The sequence below is a fragment of the Varanus komodoensis genome, unplaced genomic scaffold (assembly GCF_004798865.1).
Source record: "Varanus komodoensis strain SLA01 unplaced genomic scaffold, ASM479886v1 scaffold35, whole genome shotgun sequence".
Taxonomy (NCBI): Eukaryota; Metazoa; Chordata; class Lepidosauria; order Squamata; family Varanidae; genus Varanus; species Varanus komodoensis.
This window is the reverse complement of record NW_025335856.1, coordinates 3,921,928-3,938,488: the sequence shown is the minus strand read 5'-3', so window position 1 is coordinate 3,938,488 and position 16,561 is coordinate 3,921,928. Positions and strand designations below refer to the sequence as shown.

At 45.4% G+C, this 16,561-nt stretch overlaps 1 protein-coding gene across 1 annotated transcript in view; it reads left to right on the top strand.

Annotated features, from left to right (window-relative positions):
• Nucleotides 1-16,006, top strand: part of TRIM29 (tripartite motif containing 29) — a 30,271-nt gene extending 14,265 nt beyond the window's left edge. Inside the window, exons 4-9 of the mRNA XM_044439485.1 lie at nt 1,588-1,821; nt 2,377-2,575; nt 4,932-5,018; nt 6,788-6,880; nt 11,309-11,385; nt 15,874-16,006. Of these exons, the coding sequence (XP_044295420.1) occupies nt 1,588-1,821; nt 2,377-2,575; nt 4,932-5,018; nt 6,788-6,880; nt 11,309-11,385; nt 15,874-15,936 (753 nt within the window). The 3' untranslated portion in view covers nt 15,937-16,006. The remainder of the gene's footprint in view (nt 1-1,587; nt 1,822-2,376; nt 2,576-4,931; nt 5,019-6,787; nt 6,881-11,308; nt 11,386-15,873) is intronic.
• The last annotated feature ends 555 nt before the right edge of the window (nt 16,007-16,561 follow it).

Genomic DNA, 16,561 nt, shown 5'->3' with positions numbered 1-16,561 from the left:
CACACTCCTGCTCTCCACCTCCTACATTACCTTGCAGGAAGTCCCCATCCTGATTCACACCTTGGCCTCCACATAACTTTTCTTGGCTCTTGTCATTCCTCACTTCCATTTCCCCCAGTGTTGCTTCATTTCCCATCCCTTCTCCATGTTCTCACCGCTTGCTCGCATTTCTTTTTGAGAAAATCCGCAGGGATTGAACAACCACATGGACTGAGAAGAAGGCTTCCCAGGAGCTCCCTTGGCAGGAAGCCCAGAACACACAGCATGGGCTCACACTCCAGGGACTACCCAGTGCATTAAGTTTCACACTTTGGCTTTGCCAAAAATGTCTGTTGATCTTGCCTCCCTGGGCCTCATCCCTGAGCACCTGAGGAATGTTGCAAAGATTGCATGGAACAAAACATGCAAACCCTGCACCCTCTCTCCAAACTACCGAGAGAACCGCTCCTAAGGTAGCAGACTTCCACCATCTGAATTCACAGCACACCATGAGAACTTAAGTGCAGTAATTTGTTTTTATGCATTATGTTTATTCTGCCCTCCTTTCATGGAGTTGAGGGTGGCATTCATTTTGCTCCAGGCAGTTTATCCTCACAAGCCCATGAGACATATGAGGCTGATGAACCCATGGTGATCTTCATGGGAGTCCTGGATTTGTACCCCTAATTCCATAGCCCTGGTCCAATACATCTCGCTGGCTTAATTATATGTTTGTGTGATGATACCTTCAATTATCCAAAGTTTGAGGTCTTCCTTAACACCTCTTATCTGAACTATTCTGATTTATCCCATACTGAGAAGAAGCAAAATATTCTTTGCTATTGAGCAAGAGTATGGAAGATGCTGCCACTTAAAATGCCATCTTGGTTGGTATCCTATCCTAAAAGTTTCCATTTTGAGACAGGGCCCTACAAGACATCCTCACAAGGGTTTTAACTTGCACATGAGTATAGCAACAAGCTTATCAATTTACATCGTACATTTATCATTCCCTAAGGTACAGATTGCTCTTGGGGAACTTTCAGTGAATTCACATTGGGGTGGAATATTCTAGGTAAAAACCACCAATGTTTTTAGATTAATAGCCGCTTGGGAAGCCATAAATTGATGGTGACATCACACCTGGTGCTTTGTTGTATCTCTGCCGCAGGTTATATCCTGAGTGATGAAAGCACCCTTTGAGTTTTCTCTTTGTTCAGCTACTCTTGAACATCCTAGACAGTAGGTTGGATTCTGCACTTGTTATAAGCCACAGCTGCAAGGAAACCCCTTGTGTGAGAGGGTGTTGAGGTTGTGAGTAACAGCACTCAAATTAGCAGCCTGTTTTTCCAGGCTTTACAAAGACATACATGGAAGAAGTTGCCCTGCTGAGTTTGGGCTGGGCGCACAGTTTATAATGTGAGATAGCATGGAAGCCCAACCCTGAGTATGCAGTCAAAATGAGTATATCAAGGAGAATGTGTCTAGCATGACCTTCTTTCTGTTACAGTCATTAGTTTATTTTTAATGTCAATTCAACCATGCATAATTGGTTTTCAAATAACGAATGAGTTCCTCCAAGCAGTCTCGCTTTCTCTTTCTTGCTAGAACTTTACTACTAATGAGAAAGCCACAGTAGACCAGCATTTCAAAGAGCTGGTGCGTGACCTGGAGAAACAGCGTGATGAAGTGAAGGCTGGCCTGGACCACAGGGAGAAGGTGGCTGTGGAGAACATCAAGGAGATTGTGGAGGAGCTGGAAGAGAGAGCCAAGCTATTGCAAGAGGACAAAGAGACAAGGGAGCAAATAGGCCAGATCAGTGACTCTGTGCTCTTCCTCCAGGTAAGCAAGCCTGTTTCCTCCACTGCCTGCAGAAAGTGATCAGATGGGAAACATCTGTATGATTTCAGGCTAAAAGCCATGATCTGGTTAGTCCATAGTCTGTGCAAAGGTACATGAGTGTACATCTACATCTAGGCATCACAAAACATAAATTCTGTGCCCTGAGACGTCAAAGTGGTGGATGGGCTACAAAGGTTTTAAATAAATAAATAAATAAATAAATAAATTGTGCACAAGCAGCAGCTTCTGAAGAGACTTAAGTGCAGGAAATTGCAGTAATTCCTACCCAAACCCTGGAAAAAGGCCTGCCAGAGATCATGTCCTTTCAAATGTATCTTTATTATCAGCTCACAAGCACTCCGTGCAAATGCGTATTCCACCTTTCTGCCAATGAGCTCAGTTTGTACATGCAGGGTTTCAGTGAGGTCTCCCCTGCAGGTACTGACTGGATGCAGAATTGCTCAGCTGTGGCCAGGTGGCTACTTCAGCTGCCTTCAGACCATGTTGTGATCTTTCTCCTTTGCTTATGGTCCTGACTTTGATTTCACCTGGCAGGAATTCGGAGCCATGATGAGGAATTACACCATCCCTCCCTCTCTGCCTACGTACAGCATCCTGCTCGAGGGCGAGAACATGAGCCCTGCCATGGGGCTGCTTAGAGACGACCTCCTGAATGTGTGCATGAGGCACGTTGAGAAGATCTGCAAGGCAGACCTCAGCAGGAGCTTCATTGAGAGGAACCACATGGAGAATGGTAGGCAGCCAAGAGCTGGGCTGGCCCACTAGCCTTTTAATCCAGTGCACAGCTGGTTGGCCCTGGTTGGCCCTTCGCTTTCTAGAGAGATCCCAGTTCACTGAGTTCTGAGATTCAGCTTCTTTACCTCTTCAGTATGGATGGTCACAAAAATGGACAGTGAGGGCCTCATGCCTATCTCCAGGGCTGGTGCTAAGTATGTATATAATGTATGTTAATGTGTGTATTCTCCAAAGCATAAAATTCCCCTTGATAAATGGGATTCAAAGGCAGTGTTTCTGATCCTGGAGGAAATCTCCAGCCATCATGTCTAGAAGATTTGACATTCTAACTGAACACACACACTCACTTTCCTCTTGATACAGTCTATCTCTGCTCATTAAAGACCTCTGTGCTTGCTGTAGGTGTCGCTTTCCACCATTCTTGCATCATGCTTGATATTCTGTTTTCAGCTGTGGGTACCAAAACATGCTGTGGCAGATGCTTACAGTCTCTCCAATTCTATATTTGATCCACTTCTTCATCTCTGTGGATTGTACAGGAGTGGTCCAACACATCTCCAGCACTTCAGAGGTGTTGGAAGCCTACAGAGATTTGCAAGACTCTTTGCAAAGAATAAATAGAGGGAAGTTGGATACAGATCTGAACGAAATTATGGGGACCTGGGGTTTCCACAGCAACCTTCATCAGGAGATGCATCAAAGATTTTGTCCTATAGAAACTGTATTCCAGTTCCTCATCTCCTTTTGACAAATCAAAAGGCAATGGGAGACATTCAGTGCCCATTCCTGGCAATCCCCCACCTGGGCTAAGCAAATTCTCTTCTGAGGGATGGAGATGAGCTCTTATCGCCTTGATCCAGTTCTCAGCACTGGCCACGCCACCATTAAAGTCATTTTTCCTCTTACAGCTCTTGTGATATGGAGAAATATTGTCTCTGTTTTGCAGTCAAGCCTCTGAGATAGGAAGCAGATTCAGGTCTTATAGTCAGTACAGTTTGCTGTAGATAAGAGAGCAAGTTTGGTTGGGGGTTGAAATTTCAGGGAGGGAGGGAGGAGAGGGAGGGAGAGAGAGAATGAATGAATGAATGAACGAGCAAGCACAAGAAAGATCTTTTTATTGGGTCTTTGCATAATAAAGCCAAATGTTTAAAGTTACTAACATATATGGCTATTGTTATTGTTACTATTCCTCCTCCTATTGTCATCTGCCCAAGTTTGACGAGAACATTCTGCTCCCACCACCCGCCGAGACAGCACTCTTTGCACTATCCACTCCTGTCAAAAAGGGGGAAATGCCTGTTTCTGCTGATTTATAATTGGTGTCTCCTCTTGAGAATGCTACAATGCAATTTTCACAGCTGGCCAAGTCCGAGAGTAGGAGCAAAGAGTGTTGATAAGTGTTCACCTCCTCCAGCATGGGCAGGAACCACAGTGGAAATGTGCAAGGAGGGGAAGTCTGCTGAGACTGATTATGGAGATTGGTAGGTGGCCATAAAGTACAGGTTAGGTCATAAAATGTTGGCTTCCGCAGAATGTTGCTTACCCCTTACCAGCAGGACTTCTGCACATGATGCATGAAATGCCCATTTAAGGCACACTTTTGTGCACTGCTAAGTTGGAAGAAGTGAGCATTTCTGGTTGCCTTGTTCAGTGGCAAAGGCCTCAGTGAGGTCTTGAAGGAAGGAGAACATCATTTCTCCTCCTATGCAGGTTGGTCCATTCTCCTCAGCCAACCGGAGCAACATGGTCACATTGATCCCAACTTTCCTTCCAGCCAGTAAACTCAAGAGGGTCACAAGGAGAGGAGAAAAAATGTGTAAGCTGCCTTGGGTCCCTTGCAAGAGGAAGAAAGTGGGGTCTACATGTGAGCTCATACTAAGAATGAGGATGATGCACAGGAAGGGCTGGAATGAGTTTTAAGGACAGTTGCCAGTCCAAGGTTCCATCTAGCATGCTTCATTCTGTTTCCAGCCAGGGCTAGTGAGATATACCTGTGCATCCTTGTGAGCAATAAAGTTGCTCGTTCCCAGAATCTGGTCCTCAAAGGGACTGTACCTCTGGAGACGGAGGATTTATTTAGCTCTCATGATGGTCACAGAGCATGGAGATGCATTCCACCAGCTCATGAGGACTGTCCGCACCTTTGAAACCTTTGTGGGCTGCTGCTTTTCAGACCCTCAGCTTAGGTCAGCCTTCTTGGATTTGATGCACTACGGATGTGTTGGGATACACTCCCATCCTCCACGCTCTGCACACCCAGTGGAAGGAAGGCTGGTTCATAGTTTTACCATGGAGTCCTTAATTCTCCTTCTGGGCCCGTGACTGTTCTTTATCTCTCTGGTTGTCTTTTTCAGGTGACCATCGCTTCATGATGAACAACTACTCTGAATGGAACCAGCCTGACAGCTTGAAGAGATTTTCCATGTTCTTGACTCCAAAAGGTATGAAGGAGAGAGTGCAGCTGGAACTGGTTACTGAGTTGTGTGTCTTGTCCGTGTGAGTCCTACCACTTGGTTTCAGCGTGCTGCTAGTGCTTTATGCCTGGGGTACGGAACCTCAGCCCCAGGGCCAGCTGCCTCCCTGTGCAGCCCTGGACCAGCCCATTGCCTGCTTGTGGCCTCACCGCCTCTCCTCCATCTGGTGATTCCCTTTGTGTTGTATTGTTCCCTTTGTATTGTTCCCTTCCCAACTCCCCCCCACCTCACACCATTCCAGAAGGTTGAATTGCCTTTCTTAAGGCTTGATTGCTGGCTGTAAGGGCTTGAAGGTAAATTTTCCAGTATTTGTCTACTGGATTGTAGACTAGAATTCAGTCATCAGGCTGAAAGAGATCCCGCATGTTTCATGTTGGTGAGCAGATTTGGGTTGCCCTGATATTGTTTCCTGTTGCTTCCCCATATCTTCCCTTCCAAGAGTGCCATTTTCCATTCTTCTCCTTTGCTTTCTTGGCTTCATTTGTGCCATGTGCATTGCATTTGTTTGGCTGCGAGAGCCCTTGTGAGTTTGAGAATGCTGTCTCAGCAACGTAGCCCTCTTCTCTGGCTTTCCTCTAAGCACTCCGTGAACATGGGACTTGGGGATGCCTCCTGACCTCCATTCAGCGACTGGCCTCATCCCAACCTTTGCAAATTGAGCCAAACCTGAGTAAGGACCCCATATATGTAGGACATGATCCAGAACCCTGTGGTTCCCAGTCAATGTCAGGTTTCATCATCCCCTGCAGCCAAATGCAGAAAGATGGGGTGAGGGCAGTGATGGTAGATGAGTAAGGACAGTGAGGAATGAAGCCAGCTGTTTGATTCTGCTTCTCTCTGCACATTTGTTAAAAGCATGTGCTGGGGAGAATAATACGAGATGAGAGCTTGCATCTAATATGATAACAGCCCAATCAAACAGGGAAATATATCTTTTTAGACTGAGCAGCAGTGAGGGCAAATGAGGTCAAGGGCAAGGAGGAAGAAGATTGGGGAGGAGGGTAGAGGAAGAAAAGGTCTGCAAACAGCATCATAACAGCATGAACAGTCAGCAAGCTGGGCATTTCAAAAATAAAATTTGCTCAGCTGTGTTGAAGATGCCAATCTGCAAATGAGTACTGAAATTAGAGAATCTTGTGCGCAGAGAGAGCATAAATTACTTCTCCTTGCCTTCCTTTGCCCTCTTCTATTTTATACTGCATATTTTTATCTAGTTGAGAACTGAGTAAAGCTTAACCATTCCCTCCCTGACCTCTTTGGAGGCCTTGATTTGATAGGCTGAGCTGTGAATGCCCCGAATATACACATCCATCACCTTAGACATGTTCCACATTCTTTGGCTCTCCACTGAGAAGCATTTCTCCTGCTCCACATCTTTATCATACACAGCCTGAGTCTCAACAAGCCCAAATTGTATTGTCTGCAAGGTAATCGGTCTGCAAGAGAGATCATGGGTAAGTAACTAATGGCCACTTCGGAGGAGCTTTGGGTGATTCAGCACAGAACTTCCATGGTGCACTGAAAGAGCAGTGCTCACCTGTGCACTGCTCACCTGTGCTCACCTGAGCAGTTTTGCTCACCTGCTCCCTGGACTGAGCACTTTCCCAATTCAGCCGCTTGTATTATTTCAGGCATGCACTGTGCTGGTTAAAGGAACATTTTGATGGGAATCCTGGACTCATCCAGCTGGTCTGCTGCCAACTAACTTCTGATTCTTATCTTTTTTTCAAATCTAGGAGGCAACTACAACACCAGAGCCTGGGAATTTTCTTCCATGCAGACTACAGAGGAGTCACTTTCGTCGGGGAACTCTGCCTTCTCCCTGAAAGGTACTTTCCTTACTTCTGATAGCATCAGTGATACTTGTTGCAAGACCTCATCCCTTCTACTGCCTCTTATGGATTTGCTGCTGTTTCCCCTGCTCCTGCTTTTGTGACCAGGGCTGTAGTTCAGCTGCAGAACACCATATAAAAACAGGTAGCGAGTCTTGGGAAATGCCCTGTATTCCAAGTGCCCTGAGCCAGTATTGTCCAGTCCTGGTGATGTGGAGCCCAAGGGAAGAAAGCCAGGAATCCATTATGGATGCTCCAGACTGGAGGCATAGGGCATGATAGCTCAGGACAAACGGAAAATCGGCAATATCCATTGTATTGATCCCAAAAGCAAGAGTGGTTGGGCCTGAGTAGCTCTTAAAAACTTTCCAGACTTAGCTGTTAAAAACAACAACAAAGGTCTGTAACAAGGAATTTACATATAAACTTATGAATAGTTCAATATCTCAAGAATATACATAATCAACATGTCCAGATGTGCCCAGAGAGACTCCTTATCAACAGGAAAAAAGTTATCTAAATGGAAATATGCCTAAATATTAGTAATGAATCAATTAATAAACAGCATTTCCCCAGTCTAGCACAGGGCTGAATTGTGTCTTGAACATTTAGCATTCCCAACGTCCCAAAGAGACTTTTAATGTTCTATCTTTGCTGCCCCTCTGCCTTGTTCACATGATATTGTTATTATTAGGAATATTATCAATTTTGTTTCTATACTGTCCAATAGCAAAAGCTCTTGGGACCACTTACAAGCAAGGTTAAATTACCAAAAACATCAACTATAAAGCATAAAATTCCACTAAGGATTTAAAAATGAATTTTAAAAACTTAACTAGCTGAGAAAGGTTTATGCAGCTTGGCCTACTAAAACCAGCTGGCAAAGCTCCTCCCCAAGTCCTTGGCACAGAAGCCCTTTGCTTGATGCAGGAAGGACCATAAAGATGGGTCCAGGAGTGACTTTGCTCAAATATGTAATGTTTTATATTTACACCATCCTTTAGCTAAAGGAGGGTTGCCAATTTTCCACCTTTTACTCAAGGATATGTATGCACAGGTTACAAGCGGTGCTAGAATTTGGACATCTTAATGGCTGAAGCTATCCCTACTATAGTAAGAAGAGCAAGATTTTCAGGACCCTGGCCAGAGCCCAGGGAGTAGAATGGTTAGGACAAGCGTGTGATCTCAGCTGAGTCTTTTTATGCTCCCTTGCTTGTTTTCTCTCTCAAGCACCACCCAGCAGTGACAAATGCTGAGCCTTATGGGGGAAAGCTCAGTCCCTTCTCTGTGCAGCTGCCTGCATCACCAAGTGAACTTAATAGAGTGAAGGGTGCCAGTCCCTCAACTAAACCAGGCCTGGGGGATGCGTTCTCTGGAGACCCAGACTCTACTTTTGGAAGTCATGGGAAGGTTGTTTTAAAGATTAACTCAGTGGTAGGCCTGGGGTTCCAAAAGTTCTGTGTACTGCATGTTCATGAGCAGCTACCTGTCAGAGCAGGCACTACTAAGTTAAATGAGTCATGGTCCGACACTATATAAGGCAGTTTCATAACTGCATCCTGGCTGTCTTTCACAGGTCTTCTCCTCCTTCTTCCAGGAAGACTGGGACAAAACACTTTCTAACTAAAGGCTTTATGCTAAAGTTGACCAGCCAGGCTCACTTTGCAGTACAAAAGACATTGCAGGAAGGTCACAAGCCAAGGCAGAATAAGCTGTTGGGGAAATGCCCCTTGATAGTAGAAGCTGATTGAAAACTGCATACATCTCCTCCCTTCCAAACCCCAAAAAACTGACTCCACCTTCCAGGCAGATCAAGCTGTTTTATGGGCTGATTGAGAGAAACATCTGATATTTCTCAGTAGATCCATCCTCTTGGTCTTATATCTGGATGATTGCCCACCCATCTCAGGTTGCTCCCCAGAATTTGCCCCCAAACTTGACGCTCTCCAGTTCCCAGCAACTTCCTAGCTCATCTCTGGTTTCTTTGGCCTTGGCATCTCAGTGGCGAACACCAACCTCACCTCTTCTTCCACTTCTAAACCAATATCCAGTCAACAACATTTTCTGGCTGTAATCTAGGATGGGTGGACTCAACCCCTGCAGGCAGTCAATGGGTGGCATTCAGAGGAGAACCAGGAAAAATTATGAAGATAAGGTGAAGGGATTGCTTCCGTTCTATGTGTCGAAGGTGCAGCAGTCAGAACTGCACAAAAATGCACCACCTATTCTTCTCTCCCAACTTCTGCACTGCAATCTGAAGTGCAATGTAATCCAGGGGCCAAAAGACCTTTCCTCCTTTCCGTGAATTTCTATCTGGTACACAAGCTGCAATATCTCTTCTCCATTGTGTGTTTGGATCTAGAGGCTTTGCAAAGGCTACAGGTGTTCCTCTGAACATGCGCCAAGGGGTCTGCAGAACCAGCAAGTCCACCTGGTATTTGGCACTGTGTTTGCAAGAGCCAAAGTGCCTAAACCTGGACACACCTGGGCCACTGGGGACACCTCCATCCTGGTCCGTTTCAGTCTTCCTTGGTTGCATAGATGGAATTGGATCACACACAGTCTCAGCCCATGTGTAGCCCCATGGCCCCATGGCAGGCCTTTCAAAGGATGTTGGGCAGGCACAAAACTCTCCCCAGCTTGCCCCCATGCACTTTCAAATGGGTGGCTGAGCATGTGGGCTTCGCGATGTGACATCGCTCTGCACTCCTGTGACAATGCACAACAAAAGTTCTCTGCAGATGACAAATTGCCATCAGGTATGCTCCAGGTCACGATAAACCCAACTGTGATGTTGAACACATCCACAAAGAGAGAAATTGACTGAGAACAAATCTGCCAGAACTTACTGTGTATAACTTCACAGTGTTAAGTTTTCATCCAAACCAGCAAGGCAGGACAGGGTAGTTCTGGTAAAGATAGAAATTATGGCTGTGTCTTAATAAATCTTAACTGATTGCTCTTATGAGCTTAAATTAGTCCTTTGATAGCCGATTTTTTAAATGTGCATACATTTGCATAAGGCTAAAGCAGTCATTCTGCAAGTAGGAAGCACTTGCTCTTTTAAAAACAGTGAGAAAAAAGTGGGGGCTTATTTTAAGGTGTCATCAATTTTTTACAAGCATGAAGAGTAATACTGATGATTGTGCTTAATTAATCAAGGGCACCTTTTAAGTTGATTGTCAGGCTCTAAAAAGCCCAACTAACCTAATTGATTATTTGATTAAACACGGCGGTTCTAGGAGCAGGAAACTTCTCAGGGTCAGGGTGAGGATGTGCTTATTCCAGAACACTGGAAATTTGAGGAGAACTTGGCATCTGAGTTTCTGATATCATGCAAATTTTGCTGCTCCTATATCAACTACACTGGCTACCAGTTGAAGTCCAGGACTGATTTAAGGTGCTAAGAATGGCATATAAAGCCCTAAACAGTTTAGGGCCTGATTATCTGAGGGAATGTCTCCTTCCTTATGAGCCTGGCCAGACCATAAGATCACCTGCAGAGGTCCTACTCTGAGAGCTCTCCTTGCAAAAGGTGAAGAGTGCTAGTAGGAGGAGGGGGGCCTTTTCTGCGATAGCACCCTGATATTATTTTAATTGTGAATTGTTATTTTAATTTTTAATATTAAGTGCTGGCACTAAGGAGTTTTCAACTGTTGCATTCTTGAATTAATTGTTTTTTATTTTTTTGTGTGCAAACAATCATGAGATTTTTAATGAATGAGATGTCTATTCTATTTGAATAGAAAATAAATAAATAAATAAATAAATTGCTAGGGCTGAGTCTCATCCCTTGTTTCCTAGTTTCTTTGATAAAAGCAGCAGCAGCCAGATTTGGGCTCTTGGCTTCCCACTGATTTTTCCTGGGAAAAGGCACACCCTTTCCACCTGCCCGCTGCACCTTGGGACCAGTTGATCCTCCCCAGGGGCTGAGGGAGGGACTCGTTCCTGAACCACCACGAAGTCACCATGGCCGGGCACATGAGGCCAAACAGGGTGGAGAGCTGGGAAGCACTGAAGAGTTTGATCCCGCTTCAATGTAATGTTGCCTCTTCTATTTTCCAGTGGGAAATGGGACCAAGATGCCATATCAGTTCCCCCCAATTGGCCAGAGTTCACCCGGCGATTTCAGCAAGCAGTCCGACGGGAGCCTCTATACTAAGAATGGTACTTCAGGGCTTCTACATGCTTCATGCTATTCTTTCCCTCTTCCTTTTTTAACTGGCTTTTTTCTGGGAGATCTGCATTCCCAATGCCCCCTGTCTGACCTGGACATCCTGGCCTTGCTCCATGCTTCCTGGGAGACAGACTCCCCCCCCATACACTTACCCACACACGAGGTGTCTCTCTCACTCTGGAACGTGTCGTCTTGCATGCAAGGAACACTGTTTCAGGGATAACCAGCCCTGCCTTGTGTCTCCACAGCTTACCCTGCAATCGTGAGGCACCAAACTGCAAAGGCCCAGCCTCAGACATGGAAGTCCTCCAAACAGAGCATGCTGGTAAGTCCCTTGTGTCAGTACATCTCGTGCTGTACATGAAAAGGGCTTTTAGAGTGCAATCCTATGCATTTTCAGAGAGAGAAAAGCTCCACAGCTCCCAGCATTTCCCAGCCAGCTGTTTCCCTGCACCGTCCTTGTAGGTGGGCTTCCCTCTTCATCGCTGAGCCAACATGCAGGGGCAAGCTCTCAGGCTGAAGTTCCACCTCCAGTCTTGGACTGCTTTTCCAAAGGGACAGCTAGGACTCTGTCCTGCCCTATGTATCTCTAGACAATGCCATCTGGGTTGTCATTGTCATTATTATTATTCTAGAATATATGGATGATGATGATGATGATGATGATGATGATGATGATAACAATATATTGATAATATAATGTAATATAATTATATAATAATATACATCTGGTCATAGGATTGTTCTTTTTTTTTAGAGTGCCTTTCCATACAAAATTTCCTAGGTGGTGTATGATACATAACCAGAAATATCCAACCATCAAATGTCAGAAATTATCCTAACATATTATTCTTATCCGGATGTCTAAGAAATTTGTTCCAGTTGTCCTTTGATATGGATGTACCCAATTTGCACCTTTTGGGCCAAGCACAGACTTGGAATCGAGTGCTGATCAAAATCCATTCATTTTCAAGCTTGCAGTGCAATTTATGAACCAAAGCCATTTGAAACAAATGAATGAAAACATCTGTGGTTTTGAAAAAATGCAGACAAAAATGTACACATTAGAAAATGGTGCATATATTTGGGAAAACACATATGAAAATCCACACAGATTTACACATGAAAACATACAAAAAGCCAGGGTTGTTAGTTTGATATGGATTCAAGTCAGAATGAGCTTCAAGTTAGAATCTGGTGAGCTCAGGTTTGGCTGATTTGTGCAACCCTATTTTATTTTAAACACACACACTATGATAGTTGCCAAACTGTTAGACTGATAAAATTCAGAGAGAAACACATCAGCATGCAGGCCCAGCTTCGGAAAGTAGAAGTACATAGGTCTTTAACCTGCCTCTGGGGGCCAGAGCAACAAGGGTCTCCGAGGCTTTCAAGATTTGTTGGGCCTTGACACAAAGGACTTGTGCCCCACAGACCCTGACCTGGCTTCTGCCTAAGAGGACCTTTTCTGCATTTCCTCATTGGGAGGTCTGAAGAGCTGGGGTGGGGAGACAATCATGCAGGGCAAGGCCTTTCCAAGAGACCTGGGATCCAAACTTCCACTCTTTCCTCCATCCTCTCACTGAGAATGTCTATAGGAATCAGCAGCCACCGATAGTCTTTTCTTCCTCCTCTTTGCGTCACCCTGCTGGGAAATGCTCTTGAAGCACCATGGCATGGATTGGAGATGAAGGCCATGCCAAGGGGAAGATCAGGGGCAGCCAAGGTGGTGGGCTAAGGATCTCCCATGGTGGCACAATGCAGGTAACCTGTTGCACTCCATCTCTGCCCCCAAAGTTCAGCATCAGCCTGGCCTCCCAAGAGGGGCCCCCTTGCCTTCTTGGCTGCCAATCTTGGGACAAAAAGAGGTATGTCTTTTTCTGGCCACAGAACCCACCACTGGAGGGGAGACTGGAGGTTAGCACCCTATAGCAGATGCACTGCCCAAAGCAACTGGCCAAAAAGACTTGCTCTCAGACAGGCCTGTAAAGGGAAGGCTGCCCGTTCCAAATGGCAGGGGGCAACCCCAATGGTGCCACTTCCTCCTGCTGCTTTGGCAGACTCTTTCTGAGGGAAACACATCCACGAGGGAGGTAGGAATTGCAGACGGCATGCAAAGAGGACCTGCAATCTGGAGAAAGTGATTAAAGGGGATCAAGGAAGGGATAGCAGCTAAGCTCGGTTGATGAAGGAGAAGATTGATCCTCGGCATTTTTTAATTTTATTTGATTTGCAAAATAGCAAGAAAAGAAAAAGGGAAAAAATGAACTGCATGATACCTGGCGGAGGCAGACAGCCTGCAAATTTCACCATCTTTAGTTCCAAAGGGAATGGGAACAGTTTGGTTCAGGCTTCTGGAAAATGAAAGGGTATTCTTGCGCTGCCCTATAACTCCAATTTCCTCAGGGCACAGATGTGCAAGCAAGTCTGGCCTCTCCACAGACCTTAGCAGGTTTTGAGCCCCCCAGTCCTGCAGGCTAGAGCCCCTATAGCTACACTCTTGCAGTCGCTTGCATTCGATGTGTGTCTGCCGGGAACTGTATGCATATGGAGCTGCAGCTAGGGCAGTTGGATCTTCAAACTGCATCTATATCCACCATCTCTATCCAAAGGAAACAGTCAGACTGACAAATAAAGGCCATGAAAAGTTTTGGCATAGATGCACTGGAGAGCCTTGACAGACCCTTTCATGGTCCACTGGGCCAATAATCTTACTTTAAAGCTGCTGCAAATATGCATTTGAGTAATCCACATGCATCGGGAAAGGCCAGCAGTCGGTGGGAGCAGGCTTGTCCCGCCAGTCCATGGAGGGAGAGCCAAAGGGCTTGTTATTTCCTTCCTCAGTTAACCACAACAGCAGCACTGCATAGCAAATGGGTTTTCTGCTCCAGGTAGCAATACAGAGCCTCAGAGACGTGGAAGGAAACTGGGGCAGAACTGGCAGGTGTCGCTGACCTATAGCCCATGACAGACCCCTCCCCATCCCACTAAAAATCCATGTAACTAGCTGGGTGAACAAGAATGCTGCTCATAATCTTGGTTTGGGTTCAACTAAGATTGTACAAGTCAGCAAAACTCAAGTTCAGCCAAGACCTGTGTATTCCATCTTGAAGCTCATTACTATATCAGATTATGAGTTGTGCAGTCTTCTTTTTGCACGGAAATCAATGTTCTTTTGTTGTCCAATTTTCCAAATGCACTCATCAATTGTGTGTGTCTTTTGAAATGTACATATTCTTCTCCCATTGATTAAAAGGCATTTGTGGGGGTTTCCCCCCGCAAAAGAACACATTTTTCTTATGTGTTTTTCAAACATTTTATTTATTTATTATTTATTTATTTCTGGGTGCTTTATTGGGGTCCACAAATCACACTGCAAGCTCCAAAATGTATAGATGTTGACCATGCATTGCATCTGAGTTTGTCTGATCAGGAGGGAGCAAGGTCCGTCAATTCCGATAAAAAAAAAATTCTCATGCATTTCTAGGTTTAACCAACTCTTCTCCTAAAGGAAAAGTAACTCACTGGATCAAAAAATTGCAAAATTTGGAACCTATGCTTGAAGTTCTACCCAATTGTTTTGGTTCCAAGACTGACTAGTCCCTAATGTTTTGGTTCCAAGATGTGGCCTATCATGTATACCCATTGTTTTATTTGAGCGCTTGCAGAGTTTTATAAGTAAGGATATTTATTTATTTATTTAAAACATTTCTATGCCGCCCCATCGCAACAAAGTCTCGGGGTGGCTCACAACACATAAATAAATACAGAAGTAATAAAAGAAATAAATAAGTACTAAATTATACAATAAATAACATGTATTATTATATGTGAATAATAATAATATTCACATCCTTGCTGCAAGGAAGTTACAATCTATATTTTGGTAGTCAGGGGAGTGGGATGTATCACCTAGCCAGGGCTCGCATCCCAGCAGGGCCTCCCGTGGGAAATGGTTTCTTCCCTACAACCTTGTCCCCAGCTTGCTTGACTGCCTTTCACTCTGGCCCAGTAAACAGTTTGGTGACAAAAGGAGCGAGGGACCCCAGGGTTCCCTCTCTCTGTGAAGCAAAAGCCCGGTAGCTATGATGAACAAGAGGAGGAGGAGGGTGGCAAGATGTGGGGGTGGTCGACTCATGGATGGAGGGCTCCCAACAAGGGGACTCACCTAAGGGCCCTCTAGAAGCTGGTGCCAAAAAAGCAAGTGGAAAAGGCCGGGGTGACAAGAGACAAAGGTGAGACAGTGCATTAACTCACAAACTTGTTTCAAAATAATGAGCAACTATTACCACATTGCATCCTTTGCCAAAATCTGGGCACAAGGTGTGGAACATGCATGTTGCTGAATCCAGATAGAGAAGAAAATAGAGTCGACTGAGCAGTGTTTCTGTGCACACACGTGTGTGTTGAGAATGGGAGGGAGGAAGCTGCAAATGCATTAAAATGAAAGGATGAAACTATGAAACTCACTGCTTTCTCCTGCAATGCTTTTGGGATTGAGCATCAAAGAGAGGGATGTCAAGGGTTCTGAGTGGGTACAGAGCTCGCTTGGATGCCCTTTGGTGCACATGTGGATTAAGCCGATTGCACCCTAAGTAGTTCTGAATTAGAGAAAGAACGGTGGGGGAGGCAGGCTGGCTCCACTGAAGGCACTGGGTACCTCCGACGGATCAGATGGAAGCTGGGCAGTGTGAGCATTCAGTGTGCATGATGGAGGCGTTAGCATGAAGTTGCAGGCAGGGGGGCTCCCGGCCAGCATGCCCTCCTGTCTGCTTCCTAACCTTGACTCACCACTTGCCTTCTCCGCTTTCAGTCTCACTACCGTCCCTTCTACGTCAACAAGGGCAATGGAATCACCTCCAACGAAGCACCGTGATCCCGGAGGTGTCCAGGAAGATCCATTCACGCTGGGAGAGGAGGCAGAAGCAAGAACTTTCCCACATCACGCTGCTGCTGTATTAACTACGCCATTCTAATATCTCTTTCTTTCTTTATTAAAGGGGAAAAGTGTTCTGGGGGAAATGTGCAGTTACGGATGTGCCATTCTAGGGGGAAATGAAGAATGCTTCCTTGGACATGTTCGTTAGGACTGTGCCACCCTTCCCGGCCTTTCTCTGCTTGGCTCTTGCTCTGTGGTCCCTGGAGGAGGGACATTCTTAGCCATGCATCTATCGCCTTCCCGTATCCTGACAGTGCTGCTCCCAGATAAGTGTTTTGATTCTAAACTACCTACCTGTGGGTTGTAACTGCAACCTTCTCCACATTCCCTCCTAGTTTCCACCATTCCTTCCTGTCCCAAGCCAGACAGTGGCTGTGAATTGATAATCCCAAAACTCTGTAGTAACCCATCAACTCAACTCTGTAGTAACCCATCAACTTTCCTGCCAGTCACCTTTTTCCGATTAAAGAAGGAAGGGGAGAAATCTATCCTGCTAATAGAAGATGTACTAGATGCCTTAGCTATTCCCTTCCCTTCAACTCTGAGATGATACTGGCTGATA